This window comes from Rattus norvegicus, chromosome 5 (assembly GCF_036323735.1).
Source record: "Rattus norvegicus strain BN/NHsdMcwi chromosome 5, GRCr8, whole genome shotgun sequence".
Classification (NCBI taxonomy): Eukaryota; Metazoa; Chordata; class Mammalia; order Rodentia; family Muridae; genus Rattus; species Rattus norvegicus.
Window position 1 is genome coordinate 103,092,380 of NC_086023.1, and position 24,220 is coordinate 103,116,599.

The 24,220-nt window shown below is 44.2% G+C and overlaps 1 protein-coding gene across 14 annotated transcripts in view; it reads left to right on the forward strand.

Moving 5' to 3' along the window:
• Ccdc171 (coiled-coil domain containing 171) overlaps nt 1-24,220 on the forward strand; it is a 483,978-nt gene that overhangs the window by 126,617 nt on the left and 333,141 nt on the right. For all 14 annotated transcript variants that reach the window (XM_039110657.2, XM_039110659.2, XM_063288312.1 and 11 more), the window contains 3 exons: nt 1,142-1,330; nt 20,694-21,198; nt 22,012-22,128. In XM_039110657.2, coding sequence (XP_038966585.1) covers nt 1,142-1,330; nt 20,694-21,198; nt 22,012-22,128 — 811 coding nt within the window. The remainder of the gene's footprint in view (nt 1-1,141; nt 1,331-20,693; nt 21,199-22,011; nt 22,129-24,220) is intronic.

Genomic DNA, 24,220 nt, shown 5'->3' on the forward strand with positions numbered 1-24,220 from the left:
TTGCTTAGGAAATACGAAGGGTTGCTTTAAAAGTCCTTAGAAAAATTTAAGGTACATTTTTGACTTGTTTCTTTGAATGCCACAAACTATGTGAGAAAATGACAACCCCATACTTTAGAAGGGGAAATGTATATTTTATCTCTGAAAACAGTAGACTTTATGGTTACTTTGCCATTCTATGAGCCTAGGAATTCAGTCTTTCTGAAACAGAAAAAAAAACCAAAAAAACAAACAAAAAAACCCCCAAAAAACCCTGCCCTTGCTACAGAAAGTTAAGAGGTGTTTCAGGTCATGTCTGCTGCCATTTAAGATACTTTTACTTCCCCTGGGGCTGTTGAACTGATCAGAACTGTGTTAGACGAATGCACTGTAGTGTAATGTCTGGATCTCAGCCACAGTGATAGTCGCTATTAATTAAGAGTTAAAAAATATATGTTGTATTAACAAAATGGTCCAACGTCAAGGTAAAATCTCGTATTATTGAGCATTTAATCTTTAGCACATTGAGAGTATAACCCAAGGCCTTTGAAGTAGGCCTGAGAAATGGGGAAATACACTGTGAGTAGCAGAGCTGCTGCTGGGACTGAGTCTGTGCAGTGAGTTAACACAGACTGATAGTTAAGTAAATTAAATATGTGCTTTGTGTCTCTGCAATGATGGTTTTAATTGTTGCTCATAGCTTCAGAGCGCTAATTGACATGCATGCTGTAAGAGAAGGTTTTTCTTTTTAGTGTTTGTTAATATGAAAACTGGGGGTAATGTTATGTATTATTATATATAAAATATATGTGTAAGTTTCATTTAAATTAATATTTCTTTCTCACTGAGGGACATCTGGAATAGCCTGAGCTTTGGTTCTAGAAAAAACAATGATTTTTTAAAATGTCTCTATAAAATTGATTACAGAAAAAGCTACCGTATTAGAAGGAAGAAAAATACAAATTCATTGTTTAGGTATAAAAATGATACAATTTTCTGCTAAACTGTCTAATTTACCCCCATAAGTTCTGGTTCCTATTTTATTTACATTTTAACTTCATATAGTTATGTAATCATAGGGGTAAAATATAGTGGAGATTGTAGGTCTTCCCATCCACAGATGGGAAGCCATGTCTCAATCTATATTTCATTCCATTGCTAGATAAGCCACCTGGAGTATATCTGTAAGAACAAGTCCGATACAATGAGAGAGCTCCAGCAGACTCAGGAAGACACCTTCAACAAGGTGGCCGAACAGATCAAGGCCCAGGAGGGCTGCTGGCAGAAGCAGAAGAAGGAGCTGGAGTTCCAGTACTCTGAACTTCTCTTGGAGGTGCAGAGGAGAGCACAGGTAGGCTGCGCTGAGGAGCTTGACAGGTGCTGAGAGCAGCCGGGGAAGCTCGCCCAACACTTTAACGTTCCAAAGAGTTAATAAGGGCTGCGCTGTTTAACCATTCCCATTTTTCTTCTCTTTCTGGACAAGGTCTCCCCTGTATTCCCGGCTGACTTGAACCTCACAGAGACCCTCTTACCTCTGCCTCTAAGTGCTGGGGTTCACACTTCAAATTTTTTTTTTTTTTAAAATCAACTCTAAGCCAGTTTAGATGTTTCTGAAGACCTCATAGAACTTGTTTAAGTTACGATCATGCAGATACACATCATTCGTTGTGTTACTTCTTATAGGCAGGCATGCTATAAGCATATGTAAATGGCAATAATTTGCCTGGAGAAGATACACTTAACTACTTAACTCTCCTGCTCCCAGTCAAGTCTAGCGTAGAAGATCAAACATGGCTCACAGCCATTTCACAGTAGGACCTCAGATAATGTTAGAAGGCATGCTATCTGTTACACTGCTGCGACACAGTACCTGTGCCTATCTCTCTGCCTGTGTTAAGGATTTTGTTTTTTACTTGAGTTTGAAGACAGGTTTTTTTTTTTATTAAAACCATAATATGGTTAAATGAAGAAATTATATATCTTGTATTTATTTTAAAAATAAAGCATTGGGGGTCTAGGAAACATCAGTGTTGGCGTCTGTTTATGCAACCCGTTCCATTCTGGGGGCTTCAGTTGAAGAATCACTCACGCTCATTTGGGGTTGAATGAATACGAAGTTCTTCTGGGAGCTCATGAAGGGATCTGGGGAACTGAGAGAGTTCTATACGTTGCAGCCTAGCAGATTATTAATGTTATATATGATGGCATTATTGCGAGGCGGTGACAAGCAGGAGGTGGAGCCCCAGTAGGTTACTGGGGATATCCTGGAAAGGTGTGTCTTGGCTCCTGCCCCTTTCTCTCTTCCTGCTTCCTGGCCACCACGAGGCAAACTGCTTTGTTTCCCCATCTTTGCCACACATCCTTGTGTTGTTCAGTAGTGACAGCCAAAGGTTCATGGGCCAGAGTAAATCCTTCCTGCTTTATCCTTCCTCAGAGATCTTGTCACAATGGTGAAAATCTCATATATCGCCCAATATGAGAGGTGGAAATTGTAGTTGTAAAGCAATTCTGAGGTGTTAGTTAGCTTTGCTTAATGGAGGGTATAGGCCCTAAGTGAACGTAGGCATTTCCCTGCAGATTTGAATTATTCAACAAATATATTTTCTGAAAACAGCCATTTTTGTTTATTATATGCAGGCACTATGATGTACTTTATATATTCAATCTGAAGGAAAAGATGTAATTCAGTGGAGGGTGCTGACCAGGGTACAGTTTGATCCCCCAACCCCAGAGGCAGGATGTCTTTATGAAGCACAGATTCACAGTCCTCCTGTATCAGCCTCCATAATGCTGGAGTTCTAAGCGTGTGCCCCCAAGCTTGGCCAGTTTGGATTTTGGTTTGTGTAAGGACTCATGTGATATCACTTTACTAGGGCTCCAGGCATTTCCGTTATAGCGGAGTTCTGTGCCTTCTGTCAGTCATTTCTAAAACTTATTTATTTATATTTCAGCTGTTGTCCCCACTTCTTGGTCCCTCCTCACAGTTCCTCATCCCATTCCTCCTCTCTCCCACCCCACTAGGCATCCTCCTTCCCCGGGCCCTCGAGTATCTCAAGGATTAGGTCCATCTTCCCCTACTGAGGCTGGACGAGGCACTCCTCTGCTGCATATGTGCCAGGGCCTCAGACCAGCCCATGTATGCTGGTATTTCAGTGGCTCAGTCTCTGGGAGCTCCCAGGGGCCCGGGTTAGTTGGAACTGCTGGTCTTCCTGCAGAGTTGCCCTCTCCTTCAGCTTCTTCAATCCTTCCCCTAATTCAACCATAGTGATCCCTGTCCAATGGTTGGGTATAAGTATCTGCATCTGTCTCAGTCAGCTACCAGTTAGGCCTCTCAGAGGACGGCCATGCCAGGCTCCTGTCTGTAGGCATACCATAGCGTCAGTAATAGTGTCATATAAGTCTGTATAACTGTCCACTATCATATACAGATGTCTATTACCCAAGATGACCTAACTTTTGGTTATTTGATTCCATATGTTATGAAAGTGGTATTCTTTAGTAGAAATTGTAACTTAAATGAAAACTTTAAATTTGCAATTTAAAAAATTACAATATAATTATATAATTTTCCTTCTCGTTCTTCTCCTCCAGGTTCCCTCCCATGTATTCCCCCTCATATTCTTTTTCTTTTTCTTTAACTACTATTGTTTTTTTTATCTTTATTAACTTGAGTATTTCTTATTTACATTTCAATTGTTATTCCCCTTCCCGGTTTCTGGGCCAACATCCCCCTAACCCCTCCAACTCCCCTTCTATATGGGTGTTCCCCTCCCCATCCTCCCCCCATTACCACCCTCCCCCCAACAATCACGTTCACTGAGGGTTCAGTCTTAGCAGGACCCAGGGCTTCCCCTTCCACTGGTGCTCTTACTAGGATATTCATTGCTACCTATGAGGTCAGAGTCCAGGGTCAGTCCATGTATAGTCTTTGGGTAGTGGCTTAGTCCCTGAACTACTATTGTTTTACACACACAAACACACACACCTACACAAATACACACACACACACACCTACACAAATACACACACACACACACACACACACTCAGCTTGCTGAGTCCGTTTACTGTTGCCTATGTATATATATCTTTTAGGGAGGACTCTTTGGTACAGGATAGTCAATTATGTGTTTATTCCTGAGGAAGACTAATTCTCCCTCTCTCAGCAATGCTTCTTCATTCAGGGGTGGGGCATCAGGAAATTTTTCTCATTCACACTGGCATGCCAACTGACAGGATCATTGTTCAAGCCATACTGTTAAGTGTAAAAGTAATTTGCCTGATTAATTGTCATCTTGGAGGCTTCCTGATGAATAAGCTCACCCTTTTTAGCCTTTTTGAACTCTGTTGGTTGGCTCAACTCAGCTGTCCTGGCTCAAACCCCTCTTCAAGATGACTGATTCAATCTGGCTTCTCTTGTCTTCTTACTGACTTGCATTGCCTCAAGCTAGCTGTGGCAATTTGTTGTAATCTGGCTCCTCCTGTAAAATTGTCCTGGCAAAACTGCCTCTGCTCTCCTTGCACTACTTTACCACACTGACTGCACCAAACAACTGACTCAGCTGAACTCAACTGCACTGCCATCCATTCCTGATCCACTCTGCCCTGCTCTTAAGTATCCTCTCCTTCCTGTATGTTCTCACGAGACAGAGCCTATCTCTGACTCATTCTGTTAAATCTTTCTCTGATTCGACACTTTGTCTGCCACTCACTTTCAAATATGTTTACTTCCTTCTACAAACTAACGACTTTCATTGTTTGGGATTAAAGGTGTGTACTAAGGGCATGCCTGTAGTCCAGCCAGAGGGATTCAAGATGTGTTATTCTAGTTGGATCACATAGACCTATATAGTCTTTGGATATGATCCCTTGCCAGAGCAGCCACATTGCTGGATTAAAATTTCCCTCCAGTTAAAATTTCTTGGGTGTAGCTATGTTGTTGCATGTAAAAGATACAATCTTGTAGCAGGCATCCTGGTGCTCTGGTTCTTAGAGACCTTCTTCATCTCCTCTTCTTCACTGTTACCTAAATCTTTAAGGATAGAGTTGGATCATATTTGTATCAGTTGGGGCTGGGAATCTTGTAATTCACTGTTCTTTGCATTTGGACTATTGTGTCTTTCCATATGGTTCTCCATCTGCTGAAACGGGAAGCTTCAGTGATGGTGGTGGGAGCTACACTTACTTCTGTGTATAAGTGTTTAGACTGCAGATAGGAATTATACTGGTTTAGGATGGTGAGACACAGCGTGATATTTATTTATTTTTTGCCATCTGGGCAGTGGCAGCATAGTGTAGCTTTCAACCAGCCACACAGTCACATAATCATGGGGATTAAAAACTCCCATGTGCTGTGTTGCTAGGCCATGATGTTTAATAGGGTCCGAGTATTGAGTTTTAAACTTAGATTTTTAGTCCTCCTAGGTTTCTTGGCATATAAAGTGTACGGCATCTATATATACATCACATTTTTATTATAATAATCTTCCATTACCCTAAATCAGTGAAAATAATGGACTCATTATTTTTTCTAAAAGTTTCATAGTTTTAATTTTTTTTTCTACATGGAAAGGTTTAATGAGAGAAGAAGAGTAAAAGAGGAGAGGAATAAAGGCTGGCCATGAGCACATGGAGGGAAGTGGGGGAGGGGAATGGGGAGAGAAGGGACAGGGACAAAGGAGAAGAGGGCAAGAGAGCAGAGAAGGGAAAAGAGTCATAGTTTTAGTTTTTATATTTGTATGATCAGTCATAATTAAAACCTGTGTGATGCCTGGTAGAGACTCAGGTTAATTTTTCTTCCTACATCTATTGTTCCCGTGTAATTAGCCTTGGGAGTTGGTCAGACTTGGCACACAGGAGGCACAGACCTGGTGGCCCTTAGTGTAGTCATGCCCTTGCCAGGATGGCATGTAACAGTGAAGTACACAGTCATCCAGGAGACGCCTTTCACTTGGAGAGTCACAGCTCAGATCACCCATGGTTCATGCGTACCAGCAGTTCCTTGCTTTTCATTCTGGGGGACAGTTCTAGTTTGTCACTGTACTTATCTTGTTTTCTTATCTCTGGACACTTGCTAATGGGGTTAAATATTCATGGAAATGTTTTTGTGCAATCATAAGGTTTAATTTCCCTTGTATAAATACTTAGAAGTCTGATGTCTGGGTTATATGCTAAGTGTATATTTAGGAAAATATTAAATTGTTTTTCAAAGGGGCTATATCATCTTTCTAAAAATTCTTCTTAGCAATTTAACAGAGTTCTGTTTGATTTGAATCTGTACATGTAATTTCATTCTTTTCTCTTTCACTTAGTCATAGTGATAGGTATGTAGTTATATGACTTTTATTTCTAAATTAAAATTAAATCAAGTTTAGTGTTCCCCAGTAGGTGAGAAAGTTGAGTACTTATTTAAATATATTTGTATTTATATATTTTCTTTGATGAACTATATGTTCATTTTTTTTTGTTACATCAGGTTTGGTCTTGTTATGTATCTGTGGTTGGCTTTGAACTCATGACAATTTTCTTACTGTAGCATTGCAGGCACATGACACCATACCAAGCTGTTGAATAAGGACAAACAATTCCACCTGGTTTCCTCTCTTTCTCTTCTTTCCTTCTTTCTTTCTTTCCTTCCTTCCTTCCTTCTTTCGTTTGTTTGTTTGTTTGTTTATTTGTTTGTTTATTTATTTATTTATTTATTTATTGAGGCCAGTTCACTATGGAGTCCTCGCTGGCCTGGAATTTCCAATGAAGATCAGTCTTGCTTAAACTCACTGAGATCCTTTTGCTTCCCAAGTGCTACAAATTTATGGCAGGCCACCACACATTGCCAATGAAGATAATGCTTTCTATATTAAATTGCTTATGTACCTTTGTAAGGTCTCAGATTACTATATTTATATATTTTGTGCTTTATTTCACTCACCTCCTCTTTTCAGTGCTACACTTAATTTTGATTGCAGACAGTGCCTTAAACTCACCTGTTTTATTCCACATGTGTAGGATAGCACAGCAAATTGTTTAGCATATTTTAATGAGATATTTACTTGTTTGAAGTGTGTATGTGGTGACTTGAGTATGCTTGGCCCGGGAGTGGCGCTATTAGGAGGTGTGGCCCTGTTGGAGGAAGTGTGTCTCTGTGGTGGTGGGCTTGGAGACCCCCCTTCTAGCTGCTGGAAGGCGGTCTGCTCCTGACTGCCTTCAGATGAAGATGTAGACCTCTCAGCTCCACTAGCACCATGCCTGCCTGGAGGCTGCCAGGCTTCCTTCCATGATGATAATGGACTGAACCTCCAAACTCGTAAGGCACCTCAATTAAATGTTGTCCTTATAAGAGTTGCTATGACACATGTGTACTCCACCTTCACCAAAACACACAAAATAAATAAATAAGATGTTGACAAATAAGGTGGAGTAAACAAGGAAAGAAACTGGGGTTTGTGGTTCTTCGCTGCATTCCCCCTCCATTATTAAGTCCATTTGAAAAACATAGTCACAAAAGGATGGTTAGATAATGAAACATTTTTCTATGTAATTTAAAAAAGTATTCGGAAATGAAGCAGAACTTGTTGGTGTTGTTGGAGATCATGCTCCTTGAAGGTGTTTGGGATGGCATGATGCAAGGTGTTCATACTGATGGCGTGACTGAGTTCTGAGTGTGTACCTCTCCTGGGCGTTTGAAAGCGTCTTTGACATGATGATCTTCATTAATGATCAGTTTGATTTGCATAATATCTGCTAGGCTTGTTCTTAGTGCTTTTGCTTGCCTTTTGTAAGCTTCCTTCCCCTGAGAACCACAGCCATGTGAGATAGGTAGGTCCTCTAAAACATCGTTTCTATCCCACAAATGAGGACACTATGGCTTGGATAGCTGTTAACACTTTATTTGTGTTGGAAGGAAGTTCGGGGAACAGGATTATAATGGAATTACAGTGTAAACCATTGAGGACACTGGCATTTGGAAACAAAGTATAAGGGGAAATCTATGGACTATTTGAATGCAGTGTCGTCATCCTTAGCTTCTAGTCCTTTTTACAATATTCTGTAGCACTGTTTCTTTTAGAAATACATGGGGTTATTAAATTTAACACAGTGTCTGAAAAATCTGTCTAATGTAAGACCAGTTCTTTACTCTCTAATTTACATCTCTATGCATTTTTTTAGTATCAAATAATTATGATAATATATGAAAAGGCTAAAGTAATTCACATTCTTACCACCCACAATATGGTAGTTCTTCTAATTCATATTTCTCTTAGTTAATTTTTCTGATGAATAGAAGTGTTACTATAATATTCTATATTTTAAAGTTGCTGTTATAGGTAAAAATCAACATACTTTTATATAATTTAATTAAAATTAATCAGAAATACATTCTGCACAATATGATGATGGGACACAGTTGTGGAAGTACTAACAGAAGATGCAATGTCCTTTTAAAAACTAATCAAAATTTAGTTGGAGAGGCATGAACAATTAAACAGTGTAAGGTTTGTTACAAGGATATATATATGAAAAATATATATTAATCACCAAAGGAATGCTGTAATATTAAAAGCATAAACTTAAGTGTATTTCTTTTGTGACTTGTGTTTGAGATGCTAATGTATGTAATAATTTTTTAAAGTAAATAATCCCTATAGAATTTGAGGGTCCATGTATGTGTATACACTCATATAGTATGCATATGGTACAGATACCATGACCACTATGGTGATTCTGTTTAGCTTGCTGAGGAACTGTCAATTTATTATTAAAAGTGGCTGTACCATTTCATCCCATGATCTCTGTGTGAGATCCAGCCTTCACAAAATACTTTGTATTAAAAGGCAAGCATTTACATCTCACGTTTGTGTTTGTCATTGTTTCAATGTTGTCTTGCATAAAGGGCAAGATAAGTGACTTTCACAAGATATTCCGACTGAAGCCAGTTGTAGTTTGCAGTTTCGTAATGATCAGCATAGTGTGATTAAGAACAACCGCTTTCCTGGGTTTCCGGCCCAGCGTTTCAAAGACTGTGGGGTTCCACAAGCTAAGCAGTCAGCCCCGAAAGCCTGTGCTTCCTCAAGGAAGAAGGTGTCCTTTCTCTAAATTTTGGATGGACTTTGGAATTTTTCAGTGAGAAAAAGAAAAGTAGTCAAATTACACAATAATTTTGTCATGCTAAAGAAATTTGGGTAACAGATATACATCAGATATTTTGAGTTGTTAAAAGTTTAAGGCGAGAATGGTGTTCTGGAAGAATTTGAGATGGTTATTATTATTTTCAAATTAAGCAGCCTAAGGAAGGGAATGTTATTTCAGCATGAGGAGTGCTTTGGCCCCATATGAAATTGATGTGTGCTGTGTTTGTTTTTCAAACACTGGCCTTTAATATCCTTGGGTGGAGAACACTTTTTTTGGTAGAGCAGATTTGCTCTACAGCTGGTTCTAGCCTGACCATCAGACAGGCTTTGTTCTTCACAGTAAATAATGTATATCTTGGAGAGTCCCCATGGAAAGTCAGAATCGATTTAAAACAGAATTTTGGCTTGTAAGTTCTAAAATATATGTGGAAATTACCTTGTCTTTATTAGATTTTCCTTCCCTGTTCTTTACATTGTAAAGCTTTTTTCATCAATTAGGTTTTTATTCAGTTGCTGTTCTGGACAAAACACTGCTAAGCCCAGGGATGCTTTTTATAAAAGGTTACTTATCCACTCTGTATTTGTCAGATACCTACAGGGTGCAGAGTAAGTAATACCTGACCTCTAGGAACAAGCAGTCCAAAGTATTCAGTCCTCACACACCTGTCACAGACACAAGACATCCGGAGGTGGCAGCGTGGCCATTAAATGCCTAAGTGGTCTTTACATTCAGACACGTCTCGGTCACTGTGAATGGGAAGATGGCTGGTGCGAGGGGAGGTGGAGGGAGCCAGTGTAGCCGTAGCACGAAGCTGTCGGCTAAGGTAAGGGAGCAGACTGAGCTGTCCCTCTCCATCAGCCCCAGGACAGCTTCATGTGGGAAGGCTTATTGTGACTGGAGGGGAAGCCGATTTCTTGAGAAGGAAAGGCTGTGTGGTAAGAGGTGAACCCAGCCTAAGGACTTGGGTTAGTTTTATTATTTATAGAACGGACTTGTCTCAGACGTGCAGTTGTGTGTGCAGGAGCTGGAGATCTGTCATGTGCTAACTTCGACTGAGGTCAGTTTGGTTGTTTTGTTTTTCACTTTTTAGCTATTGTGTTAGCATACGAAGTTTCACAATGGCATTTTCTTTTTCTTTGTTACTTTTTTGTTTCTTCTCAAGATAGGGTTTCTCTGCGTTTCCCTGGTTGTCCTGGAACTCACTCTATAATCATGCTGGCCTCGAACTCAGGGATCCACCTGCCTCTGCTTCTGGGATTAAAGGTGCGTGCTACCACCCAGGCAGCATTTTCATGAGCACATGTATGCCATTATATTTTGTTGTTCTTCATCCCCCTGAATCTTTTATTAACCTGTCTCATTTTAGCTATCCAACGGTCTAGTTAATATATACCAGTGACAATTAATATCATTTTATATATTTGAACTATATAATAAAATTAGCAAGTAATATAATTTCATAGATTTTTTTTTTTGGCAGGGGAGACACATTAAAAGGGCTCACTTTATTTGTGGCTGGCACTGGTCAGCCCCCTGTATCCTCACACACCTGTCCCTGGTCAGCCCCCTGTATCCTCACACACCTGTCCCTGGTCAGCCCCGTGTATCTTCACACACCTGTCACTGGTCAGCCCCCTGTATCCTCACACACCTGTCCCTGGTCAGCCCCCTGTATACTCACACACCTGTCCCTGGTCAGCCCCCTGTATCCTCACACACCTGTCCCTGGTCAGCCCCGTGTATCTTCACACACCTGTCCCTGGTCAGCCCCCTGTATCCTCACACACCTGTCCCTGGTCAGCCCCCTGTATACTCACACACCTGTCCCTGGTCAGCCCCCTGTATCCTCAAACACCTGTCACTGGTCAGCCCTGTGTATCCTCACACACCTGTCACTGGTCAGCCAGCCCCCTGTATCCTCACACACCTGTCACTGGTCAGCCCCGTGTATACTCACACACCTGTCCCTGGTCAGCCCTGTGTATCCTCACACACCTGTCCCTGGTCAGCCCCTGTATCCTCACACACCTGTCACTGGTCAGCCCCCTGTATCCTCACACACCTGTCCCTGGTCAGCCCCCTGTATCCTCACACACCTGTCACTGGTCAGCCCTGTGTATCCTCACACACCTGTCACTGGTCAGCCCTGTGTATCCTCACACACCTGTCACTGGTCAGCCCCCTGTACCCTCCCACACCTGTCCCTGGTCAGCCCTGTGTATCCTCACACACCTATCACTGGTCAGCCCCCTGTATCCTCACACACCTTTCCCTGGTCAGCCCCCTGTATCCTCACACACCTGTCCCTGGTCAGCCCCTGTATCCTCACGCACCTGTCCCTGGTCAGCCCCCTGTATCGTCACACACCTGTCACTGGTCAGCCCCCTGTGTATCCTCACACACCTCTCACTGGTCAGCCCCCTGTATCCTCACACACCTGTCACTGGTCAGCCCCCTGTATCCTCACACACCTTTCACTGGTCAGCCCCGTGTATCCTCACACACCTGTCCCTGGTCAGCCCCCTGTATCCTCACATACCTGTCACTGGTCAGCCCCCTGTATCCTCACACACCTGTCCCTGGTTAGCCCCTGTATCCTCACACACCTGTCCCTGGTCAGCCTCTTGTATCCTCACAGACCTGTCACTGGTCAGCCCTGTGTATCCTCACACACCTGTCACTGGTCAGCCCCCTGTATCCTCACACACCTGTCACTGGTCAGCCCTGTGTATCCTCACACACCTGTCACTGGTCAGCCCTGTGTATCCTCACACACCTGTCACTGGTCAGCCCTGTGTATCCTCACACACCTGTCACTGGTCAGCCCCGTGTATCCTCACACACCTGTCACTGGTCAGCCCCCTGTATCCTCACACACCTGTCACTGGTCAGCCCCCTGTATCCTCACACACCTGTCCCTGGTCAGCCCCGTGTATCCTCACACACCTGTCACTGGTCAGCCCCCTGTACCCTCACACACCTGTTTCTGGTCAGCCCTGTGTATCCTCACACACCTGTCCCTGGTCAGCCCCGTGTATCCTCACACACCTGTCACTGTTCAGCCCTGTGTATCCTCACACACCTGTCACTGGTCAGCCCTGTATATCCTCACACACCTGTCACTGGTCAGCCCCCAGTATCCTCATGCACCTGTCCCTGGTCAGCCCCGTGTATCCTCACACACCTGTCACTGGTCAGCCCCCTGTATCCTCACACACTTGTCACTGGTCAGCCTCCTGTATCCTCACGCACCTGTTACTGGTCAGCCCTGTGTACCCTCACACACCTGTCCCTGGTCAGCCCCCTGTATCCTCACACACCTGTCACTGGTCAGCCCTGTGTATCCTCACACACCTGTCACCGGTCAGCCCTATGTATCCTCACACACCTGTCACTGGTCAGCCCCCTGTACCTTCACACACCTGTCCCTGGTCAGCCCTGTGTATCCTCACACACCTGTCACAGGTCAGCCCCCTGTGTATCCTCACACACCTGTCACTGGTCAGCCCCTGTATCCTCACACACCTGTCCCTGGTCAGCCCCCTGTATCGTCACACACCTGTCACTGGTCAGCCCCCTGTGTATCCTCACACACCTGTCACTGGTCAGCCCCCTGTGTATCCTCACACACCTGTCACTGGTCAGCCCCGTGTATCCTCACACACCTGTCCCTGGTCAGCCCCGTGTATCGTCACACACCTGTCCCTGGTCAGCCCCCTGTATTCTCACACACCTGTCACTGGTCAGCCCCCTGTACCCTCACACACCTGTCCCTAGTCAGCCCCCTGTATCCTCAAACACCTGTCACTGGTCAGCCCCCTGTACCCTCACACACCTGTCCCTAGTCAGCCCCGTGTTTCCTCACACACCTGTCCCTGGTCATCCCGGTGTATCCTCACACACCTGTCCCTGGTCAGCCCCGTGTTTCCTCACACACCTGTCCCTGGTCATCCCCCTGTATCCTCACACACCTGTCACTGGTCAGCCCCCTGTATCCTCACACACCTGTCCCTGGTCAGCCCCGTGTATCTTCACACACCTGTCCCTGGTCAGCCCCCTGTATCCTCACACACCTGTCACTGGTCAGCCCCCTGTACCCTCACACACCTGTCCCTGGTCAGCCCCCTGTATCCTCAAACACCTGTCACTGGTCAGCCCCCTGTACCCTCACACACCTGTCCCTAGTCAGCCCCGTGTTTCCTCACACACCTGTCCCTGGTCATCCCGGTGTATCCTCACACACCTGTCCCTGGTCAGCCCCGTGTTTCCTCACACACCTGTCCCTGGTCATCCCCCTGTATCCTTACACACCTGTCACTGGTCAGCCCCCTGTATCCTCACACACCTGTCCCTGGTCAGCCCCGTGTATCTTCACACACCTGTCCCTGGTCAGCCCCCTGTATCCTCACACACCTGTCCCTGGTCAGCCTCCTGTATCCTCACACACCTGTCCCTGGTCAGCCCCTTGTATCCTCACACACCTGTCCCTGGTCAGCCCCCTGTATCCTCACACACCTGTCCCTGGTCAGCCCCCTGTATCCTCACACACCTGTCCCTGGTCAGCCCCCTGTATCCTCACACACCTGTCCCTGGTCAGCCTCCTGTATCGTCACACACCTGTCCCTGGTCAGCCCCTGTATCGTCACACACCTGTCCCTGGTCAGCCCCTGTATCGTCACACACCTGTCCCTGGTCAGCCCCTGTATCGTCACACACCTGTCCCTGGTCAGCCCCTGTATCCTCACACACCTGTCCCTGGTCAGCCCCTGTATCCTCACACACCTGTCCCTGGTCAGCCTCCTGTATCGTCACACACCTGTCCCTGGTCAGCCTCCTGTATCGTCACACACCTGTCCCTGGTCAGCCCCTGTATCGTCACACACCTGTCCCTGGTCAGCCCCCTGTATCCTCAAACACCTGTCACTGGTCAGCCCCCTGTACCCTCACACACCTGTCCCTGGTCAGCCCCGTGTTTCCTCACACACCTGTCCCTGGTCATCCCCCTGTATCCTTACACACCTGTCACTGGTCAGCCCCCTGTATCCTCACACACCTGTCCCTGGTCAGCCCCGTGTATCTTCACACACCTGTCCCTGGTCAGCCCCCTGTATCCTCACACACCTGTCCCTGGTCAGCCTCCTGTATCCTCACACACCTGTCCCTGGTCAGCCCCTTGTATCCTCACACACCTGTCCCTGGTCAGCCCCCTGTATCCTCACACACCTGTCCCTGGTCAGCCCCCTGTATCCTCACACACCTGTCCCTGGTCAGCCCCCTGTATCCTCACACACCTGTCCCTGGTCAGCCTCCTGTATCGTCACACACCTGTCCCTGGTCAGCCCCTGTATCGTCACACACCTGTCCCTGGTCAGCCCCTGTATCGTCACACACCTGTCCCTGGTCAGCCCCTGTATCGTCACACACCTGTCCCTGGTCAGCCCCTGTATCCTCACACACCTGTCCCTGGTCAGCCCCTGTATCCTCACACACCTGTCCCTGGTCAGCCTCCTGTATCGTCACACACCTGTCCCTGGTCAGCCTCCTGTATCGTCACACACCTGTCCCTGGTCAGCCCCTGTATCGTCACACACCTGTCCCTGGTCAGCCCCTGTATCCTCACACACCTGTCCCTGGTCAGCCCCTGTATCCTCACACACCTGTCCCTGGTCAGCCTCCTGTATCGTCACACACCTGTCCCTGGTCAGCCTCCTGTATCGTCACACACCTGTCCCTGGTCAGCCCCTGTATCGTCACACACCTGTCCCTGGTCAGCCCCCTGTATCCTCAAACACCTGTCACTGGTCAGCCCCCTGTACCCTCACACACCTGTCCCTGGTCAGCCCCGTGTTTCCTCACACACCTGTCCCTGGTCATCCCCCTGTATCCTTACACACCTGTCACTGGTCAGCCCCCTGTATCCTCACACACCTGTCCCTGGTCAGCCCCGTGTATCTTCACACACCTGTCCCTGGTCAGCCCCCTGTATCCTCACACACCTGTCCCTGGTCAGCCTCCTGTATCCTCACACACCTGTCCCTGGTCAGCCCCTTGTATCCTCACACACCTGTCCCTGGTCAGCCCCCTGTATCCTCACACACCTGTCCCTGGTCAGCCCCCTGTATCCTCACACACCTGTCCCTGGTCAGCCCCCTGTATCCTCACACACCTGTCCCTGGTCAGCCTCCTGTATCGTCACACACCTGTCCCTGGTCAGCCCCTGTATCGTCACACACCTGTCCCTGGTCAGCCTCCTGTATCGTCACACACCTGTCCCTGGTCAGCCCCGTGTATCGTCACACACCTGTCCCTGGTCAGCCCCTGTATCGTCACACACCTGTCACTGGTCAGCCTCCTGTATCGTCACACACCTGTCCCTGGTCAGCCCCCTGTATCCTCACACACCTGTCCCTGGTCAGCCCCCTGTATCCTCACACACCTGTCCCTAGTCAGCCCCGTGTTTCCTCACACACCCGTCCCTAGTCAGCCCCGTGTTTCCTCACACACCTGTCCCTGGTCAGCCCCTGTATCCTCACACACCTGTCCCTGGTCAGCCTCCTGTATCGTCACACACCTGTCCCTGGTCAGCCCCCTGTATCCTCACACACCTGTCCCTGGTCAGCCTCCTGTATCCTCACACACCTGTCCCTGGTCAGCCTCCTGTATCGTCACACACCTGTCCCTGGTCAGCCCCCTGTATCCTCACACACCTGTCCCTGGTCAGCCCCCTGTATCCTCACACACCTGTCCCTGGTCAGCCCCCTGTATCCTCACACACCTGTCACTGGTCAGCCCCTGTATCGTCACACACCTGTCCCTGGTCAGCCCCCTGTATCCTCACACACCTGTCCCTGGTCAGCCCCTGTATCCTCACACACCTGTCCCTGGTCAGCCCCCTGTATCCTCACACACCTGTCCCTGGTCAGCCCCTGTATCCTGAGGACTTGCTTTTCTTTCCAACTACATTCTGTGCAACTCTATTGTGACTTAGCAGTTTTAATTACCGTTTCTAATTCTCCTGTCCATGTATTAACTGTCTGTGTTCTGAGATTTTGTCTTCTTACAGTTTTGCTGATGGAGTTTAATTCCTCAGCTTCCCACACAGGTCTCTGAACAACATGTTGTGTGACTGCCTTCTCTCTGGGCATTTAGAGTTATTTGTACTTCCACAGAGTACTGTGTCTTGCCGTCTGGCTCTTGTTTTCCCAAATGCTCACGTTTCTGCTTCATCTACTATACCCAGCGACTCTCTTCTTTTCTTAGAGATTGCCTAGCGACTGCTGCACAGGGAAGCAGTCTGTAGGTGTGGCTGCTCAGATGCTCTTATGTGTGTGAAACAGCCTCTCCTCCTGGGGCACTGCTTACTTTGCTAATAGTATTTGTGTGGAGCCATGGGACACAGTTCAGTTACACTGTGGGCTAATGCTGCCACAGATTGACCCTCAGTGGAGATGTAGGTGCAGGTAAGACATAATACTTTTATTTCTTCATTCCTTTATTTCTTATCATTTCCACCATAGATGTGACTAGACCAAGTCTTGGGAAAGGACAATTTGGAATAAAGAAAATAACAATTAAAATGTACTAAAGAAGGAGGGAGAACTATTTCTCCTCTCCCTTCTGATATTGGTAAACCCATCCCTCCCCTCCTCCGTCCTTTCCTCCCTCCCTTCCTTCTTATGAATTTATAAGTTTAAATTGATGCTGCTTGTTTAGCATGCATGGGTAGGGAGGTTTTCTACTGGAGCAACTTACCGGTAACTATAATACTAAAGAAAATGCTTCCCTTCCACCAGCAACCGTTAACCTCCAGCAGCCTCTCAGGTCGAGGTGGGGCTTCCTGAGCCACTCCCGTGTTCACGGTGGAATATTGACCTTGTGCAGTTCCTGTGCAGGCGGTCACAGCTATGAGTCCGAGAGTGCAGTAGCCATGCTTGGTGGGCAGACAGTGCCTCACAACATTCTTCTGCATCTCTGACTCTCCCATTTTTCCTACTCCCTCCTCTGTAATGTTCCTCGAGCTTGGGGGTGGGGTTGGTGATATAAATGTCTTGTTTGGGGATGAGCACCCAGCAATCACGGCTCCTCAACCGTTTCCATCAGTTAGGAGTTTTTGTATTGACTGCTGTCCACAGCAAACAACAGCCTTAGCTAAGACTGAGAGAAGTACTGTAGGCAGAAACATAAGTATTTGGAAGGCAGTTTGACACCATGACTGTTTAGCAAAACAACACTAGTAGCTGTGAGCCCCCACCCCCACCCCCAATGTCCAGATTCCGCATCCTCCTATCTGGGGCCTGTGACCCCCAGCTAATGTGACTAGATTTGTAGTACCAGGCATGGATTCCCTTCAGGGGACTGGGCCTCAGACCTAAGCAGAAAGTGGTTGGTCTCCTGCACAAAGTCATTCACCCATTGCCCCTGTAGCTCTATCTTGCCCAAGCAGTTTGGTATTACAGTTTGCAGGGGTCACGGCTGAGTGAGACTAGTGTTGATTTTTCTCTCCCAGCAGTCTGCACAGCACCTTCTGGCTCTATGAAAACTGCCCAGCAGGGGGTGGGGACTGTCATTTCAGTCCCAGTATGATTGTTTTGATGTTCTGCAAACAAAGCGTGCACTGTCTTTAGTAGTAGGGTCACTAGTTGTGGTAGGCAATGATGAGCAAAGGTAATAGCTTGTGTTCTTTTTGAGTCTTTTGGGGTCATCCTCGCTAACAGCTTATGGGGTGAGGGAGCCCATGTCTGGTACCGTGGCTTCTGGAAACAACATTGCCCATCTATGCAGGATACTTCCTTTTAAACTTTTAAAAAATTAGCTAATTAATTAATTATCCACTTTGCTCTGCTGTCCCTTAACTCCCATCCCTGCCCAAACCGTTCTGCCATAGCACATGCCTTCTGCCTTCTTTCCCCCTTTCCTATCCCTGCCCCTAGCTTCCTGGCTTCTCCAGTCACTAGCAACTGAAACACTCAAATCTAAAAGTCCTAAATTAGGATCTGCCATGCAGATCTTTCACTTGCTTAGTTAGTCACACCAAAATACTTTATATTGTTTGTAACTATTGGAAAGGGATTTCCCTAACTTCTTTCTCAGCCTGTCTATCCCTTGAGCAGAGGAAGGCTACTGATTTATTTGAGTTAATTTTATACCCAGCCACTCTGCTGAAGTTGTTTATCAGGCTTAGTAGTTCTCTGGTGGAACTTTTGGGATCACTTAAATATACTATCATATCATCTGCAAAGAGTGATATTTTGACTTCTTCTTTTCCGATCTGTATCCCCTTGACCTCCTTTTGTTGTCTGATTGCTCTGGCTAGAACTTCAAGAACTATATTGAATAAGTAGGGAGAGAGTGGGCAGCCTTGTCTAGTCCCTGATTTTAGTGGGATTGCCTCAAGTTTCTCTCTATTAAGCTTGATGTTGGCTATTGGTTTGCTGTATATTGCTTTTACTATGTTTAGGTATGGGCCTTGAATTCCTGATCTCTCTAATACTTATAACATGAATGGGTGTTGGATTCTGTCAAAGGTTTTTTCAGCATCTAATGAGATGGTCCCGTGTGTTTTTCTTTGAGTTTGTTTATATGGATTACGTTGATGGATTTCTGGGGCCGTGAGAAAGGTTAGTGTAGTATTGGTCTTCTGGGCTCAGGTCACCTCCCTTGATAGTTCCGTTCTTCAAGCTACCTCACATTTCCAGTCCCATTCATTAGAAAGTGCATTTCTAAAATTAAATTTTTCCTTTACTGAAAGGAGGGTATGAGATAAATTAAATTCTTTAAACAGTGAACTTTTTTTTTATGCCTTTTTTGTTTTGTTTTTTCTGCTTCACCGTGCCTCTGAGCGTCTTTACTGTTTGTCTTTTTGAGACTATCTCCTAGGATTTATTTTCCTTGGTTGTCATGTCTGCTAGCTTGTCGTTATCTTGCTGTTCCTACCAGCTCTACCCATGGTAGACTTTGCACACACACCTTGCACTGTGACTGAATGTTGGTATGACTTGCCTTAGATGTGGGTAGCTTTTGAGGTGCTCCTGCCAATGTGAATTTTACAAGTGCCTTTTGTTCTTCTGGGTGTTCACTGGGCAACTCTTAAATAAGACATCACATACCTCTCCCAAAGATCAACTTTAAATTTTTCACACAGTACAGTTTAAACCAGTAGTACAAAGAGAAATAGTTCCTTTAATGTCCCTGAAGGATTCTTGTTATGAAGACTGAACTTGACTTTGCCATGCTGATACTGAGGATAATATGTCTGTCTCCAAATGACGATCATGCTAGAATTGAACCCCGAGGTTTGCTCAAAGACAAAGAGGTTCACGGCTATGTCATGATGGTTCACTTTGAAAATGAAAACGTAACCGTGGTTGTTAAGTCACGGCTGGTTGAAAGGTTAGATTAAATTATTAAAAGGTTGCTATTATCTAGCCACCTTTTTAATGGTGTAGGTTTAAGTTTTCACCTCTTGTCTGTCTCAGTCCCCCTTCTCCTTTAACTGTCATTTGTCTCCAGAAGCTTGTCAGCATCATTTTGTCAAGTGCCCTTTGGTGCTCAGACTACTCGGCATGTATCTGCTGTAGCATTGCATCACAACAATGATTATCTGTTTTCACAGTGTATTAAACTTCGTTAGTGATCTTTAATATTTATTGAATGATAAGGGAATAGTAAGGTGGAACCTGTTAGTTTAAAACCCTTTCTCTCTCGCCTCTGAAGGCAGACTGACTGCATAGAAGAGCCCGTAGGTAGCCAATTTATTTGTAGTTATGGGAAGTGGTTCTTCCAGTTCATGTTTACTTTTTGCTTTAAGTTAAAATTTCAATTCTAAGAATGCTAATTATGGAAAGAGGGTTAGAGAGCTACAAAGGCTCAGCTCACCACTGTCCTCTCCTCCCTCTCTGGAGCTGCTGTGTGCTGCTCTGCTTGGGAGTTAGGAGCCGAAACAAAGGTTCTGCTGCTCCAGTTTGTCCTAGTAAGAAACGGCAGACAGCGACCCACCACTGTCTCTCATATCACCAATCTTATCTGTTTATTTTAGCAATGGTAATATCGTTTACTATAGAAAACCCCAGTTTTCAGTGTGTTTCTATTGAAGGGGAAATAATTATTTGAGGAATGGAAAGGAGAAATTAGGCCCAGAAAGCTCATCTGTCTCTCTTTAAATAAATTATTGATTTTTATTTTATGGGCCTTGGTGTTTTGCCTGCACATAAGCCTGTGTGAATGTGTCACATCCTGGTATTACAGATGGTTGTGATCTACCATGTGGGTGCTAGGAATGGATCCTGGGTCCTCTGGAAGAGCAGCCAGTGCTCTTAGCCATTTCTCCACCCTCCACTTTTCCCTCTCTACATATGTCTATTCACATGCAAGTGCACAAGAAATTCATGAAATACTCTCAAATTTATGTGTTACAGTTTATGTAAAGCTTCCGGGTAAGATTTTCAAGGTCAACATGTCCATACAAACCTGTCAGGCCTACTGTTGGATATTACATAACAGATCTTTTGAAGGGAAGTTGTAGTGTCATCAAAAGTATATTTCTTTCCGTGTTTCATGATTATATATATTATTTGACTTTTTTAATAGAAATTTCAAGAAATTGCAGAAAAAAACATGGAAAAATTGAACTGTATTGAGAACTCCCATGAAAAACTAGTTATCGAGAATTCACATTTCAAAACCACATTGTCCAGGACTCAGAGGGAGCAGACTTGCTTGCTGGCGGCGTGTGCACTGATGGCCGGTGCGCTGTATCCCCTCTACAGCAGGTCATGTGCCTTATCCACACAGAGGGACTTTCTCCAGGAGCAAGTCAACAGCTTGGAACTATTCAAACTGGAGATTAGAACCCTAGCCCAGGCATTGTCAGCGGTGGACGAAAAGAAGCACGAAGAAGCCAAAACGAAGAAAAAAACGTTCAAAGGATTGATCCGTGTATTCCGGAAAGGTGTGATTGCAATCTTGGCAGCAAACAGACTCAAGCTTTTGGGCCAGTCCTGTGCCTTTCTTTTCACCTGGATGGAAAGTCGTAAAGAAGGCATAGGCATGCTAGTGTGTGCCGGGGAGCCCAAAGACAAGCGCAGATTTCCAAGTAAGAGCCTTGGTGCTTTTAAAAAGTCTAAATTGTGTGTAAGTGGAATACAATGTGTGTGCAGTTGGCTATTACACAAAACCTTCAAAGAATTATGTAATATGTCAAATCATATGATACAGTCCGGTATGTCTTCAGATGTATATGTATATAAGTATTAATTTTATATAAATTAGCTTTGATTTTTGTTGTAAATGATATTAAGAAGCAAATATATATAATTTCAGTATTGTCTAGTTTTATTGCATTTGAATTTGTTTTTACAGTAGAGTGGAGAGTTTATACATTAGTTTTTCAATTGCAAGAATCCAAAATAAGACACTTAAAAATTCTCAGAACAAGTTATCCATGCTTTGCATATAAAATAAGAATAAAATGATGGGAGTTAAAAATATCTTAAAGTGTTATTCAAAAATGGTGCAAATATGAATTTTCAGCAGACATTTTTTGGGAATATCTTACTATTTTTGAGGAAACAGTAGATTTAGTTGTTAACTTTTAAAAATTCATGCCTGGGGATCAACTCTAAGGCTAACCTCACGCCAAGCAAGTGTTCTGCCACGGTGCCCTCAAACAATGCAACTGCTAAGAATCAGGCTACTGTAGTGAATGGAAAGCTAAAGGCAGTGTCTGTCTTCTCTAGGTGCTTGTTATATAACGTTAGGTCACTTGATGTAGCTAGATTTTCTGTACTAGAAAACATTAGGCATACAAAGTCATATTTACTGAACTAGCTGACCACTGCTATGAAATTTGAATGTGAATGTTTTAATAACTTGTAGCATTTCATAATGGGCACTTATGTCTCTGCAGAACATCAAAGGGAACAGTTCCGATGTTTACAGGCACTCACTTGGCTTACCAGCTCTGACCTTCTAGGTGCGATTATCAGTTCTATGACTGAGCTGCAAGAAGTTATTAGTAAAACAGGTATGACCACTTTTTATGTCTTCGCAAAATATACTTAAGAACAAATGCTCAGAAATTTCATATGGTACAAATTCTAATAATCTTGGAAGACAGTATATACATTTTTTACAAATATACATTTTTTACAGTATATACATTTACTTAGCCACAGAGAGATTGTTAAACATGTGTTTAATGATGTAAACATGTAAATGAATAAATTTTTATGACAAACTTTGTATTTATTTATAAAGGAAATTACATGAATTGTTTTTGGCAAATGTATCTACTCCATTCTCCCCCCCTCCTTTGTGATTTGTTTTTCCTATGAAAAGCACAGCATTAGTTTTAAAACTAACTCTCTCTCTCTTACTAAAGTTTAACTTTTTAAATGTGTGTGGATGTTTTGCCTCCATGGATGTGTCTATGGTACCTCATGTGTTCCTGGTGCCAGCAGGGCCCAGAACAGGGTGTTGCATCCTGGGAACTGGAGTTACAGACTGCTGAGACTCACTTGTGAGTGCTGGGAATCGATCCAGGGTCCTCAGAAAGAGCAGCCAGTGCTCTTAACCCCTGAGCTACCTTGCCAGCCCAAAGTTTTTCTTTTTAAAGTAATAGAGACACCGTGCCTTTGTTTTGTTTTCTGGCCGTGAGTTTCAGAAGCTTGAGCAGTACTAGCTGAACCATGGACAGTACCATGTCTCATTTGGTGATATATGCATTTTAAAATCTGTCTTGGATAGAGTTAACCTGAATAGCTCGTTCTTTTCTATCATGTATGAAATTTACTATAAGCAGTGATTTCCCGAGGTTTAAACTTTGCTTCTTTCCCATGACTCAGGTTGTGTGTATTTGTGTGCATATGTGTGCTAGAAATGTGAAATGATAACTGATTTTCCTAAGCTGGGATAAATGTTTACATACTCTGGGTGAGCTCCATAGTAGACTGGAAATAGTCATTATGTATCACCAGTAATGTTAGTGTAACCCTGCTAAGACTGTCCCGCTCAGTGAGGTCATTAAATGCACAGAGGAAAAGATAATGTGAGATGTCATTTAAAATTTAAAGGTAGGTCAATATAAATGAGAATCATTTCATTAAAATTTCAGGTATCTAAACCTAGGCTCCAGGAAGCTTATGATTCTCAGATTATTTTTAGGTGTTGCCATTGATGTTGGTAAGCCATGAGCATACTTAATGCATTAGCAGAACATTAGCATGCTGGGATTGAGGTAGAAACAAAATTAAAATTTTAATTATTAAAAATTTAAGATATAATAAATTAAATTTCACACAGATATATAATATATAAGTTTAGATAAACATATAATATGGTTTCTTCAGGTTGTTTCAAACAAAATTAAATTAAGAATTTGGTTTATTGGTTCAAAGCAAAAAGATAGGTTTTCTGAAAGAGCATAACAATAGGATTTGGATTTAGTATGATAGATAGGTATGCTAGCTAGCCATGTTACTTTAAAATCAATTTTTAAAAGTTAGTCAATGGGTTTTACTATGGCAATTTCACGTGTATATGTAATGGTGCCTCTGTCATTCCCCTCTCTCAGTCTTTCCTAGTCCTTCCCACACCCTTTCTTGCTGGCCCACCTCCTCCTCTCAAATCTGTTGGTAAGAGAATAAACTTCGTATTTGTCTGTCCATTTCCTCTAAATATCACAATTTCCCTTTTCTTTGCAGTTAAAATCGTTCCATTTTGTATATGTTCCACATTTTCTTTTTGTATTCATCTGCCGATGGATGGCTAAGCTTTCTTTGTAGTGAATAGTGCAGCGATAGCAGATGTGTAAGTATCTCTCTGGGGCAGCCGGTCACACGGTAGTTCTGTTTGTAGCTTTTTGAGAACATCCACGATGAAGTCCAAAGCGAGTGACTCAGTTTATTCCAGGCAGTACAAAAGGGCTCCTCTTTCCCCATGTCTTCTCCAGGGCTTGTTGTCATCTGCTTTCTAGTACTTATTAGCCATCTGTATTTCTGCTTCTGGAACTCATCTATTCAGATCATCAATGTACTTATTAGCTGGATTTTTTTCAGTATCTAATTTTACAGTTCTTTATACATTCTAGATATTAATGCACTGTCTGTTAATAATTG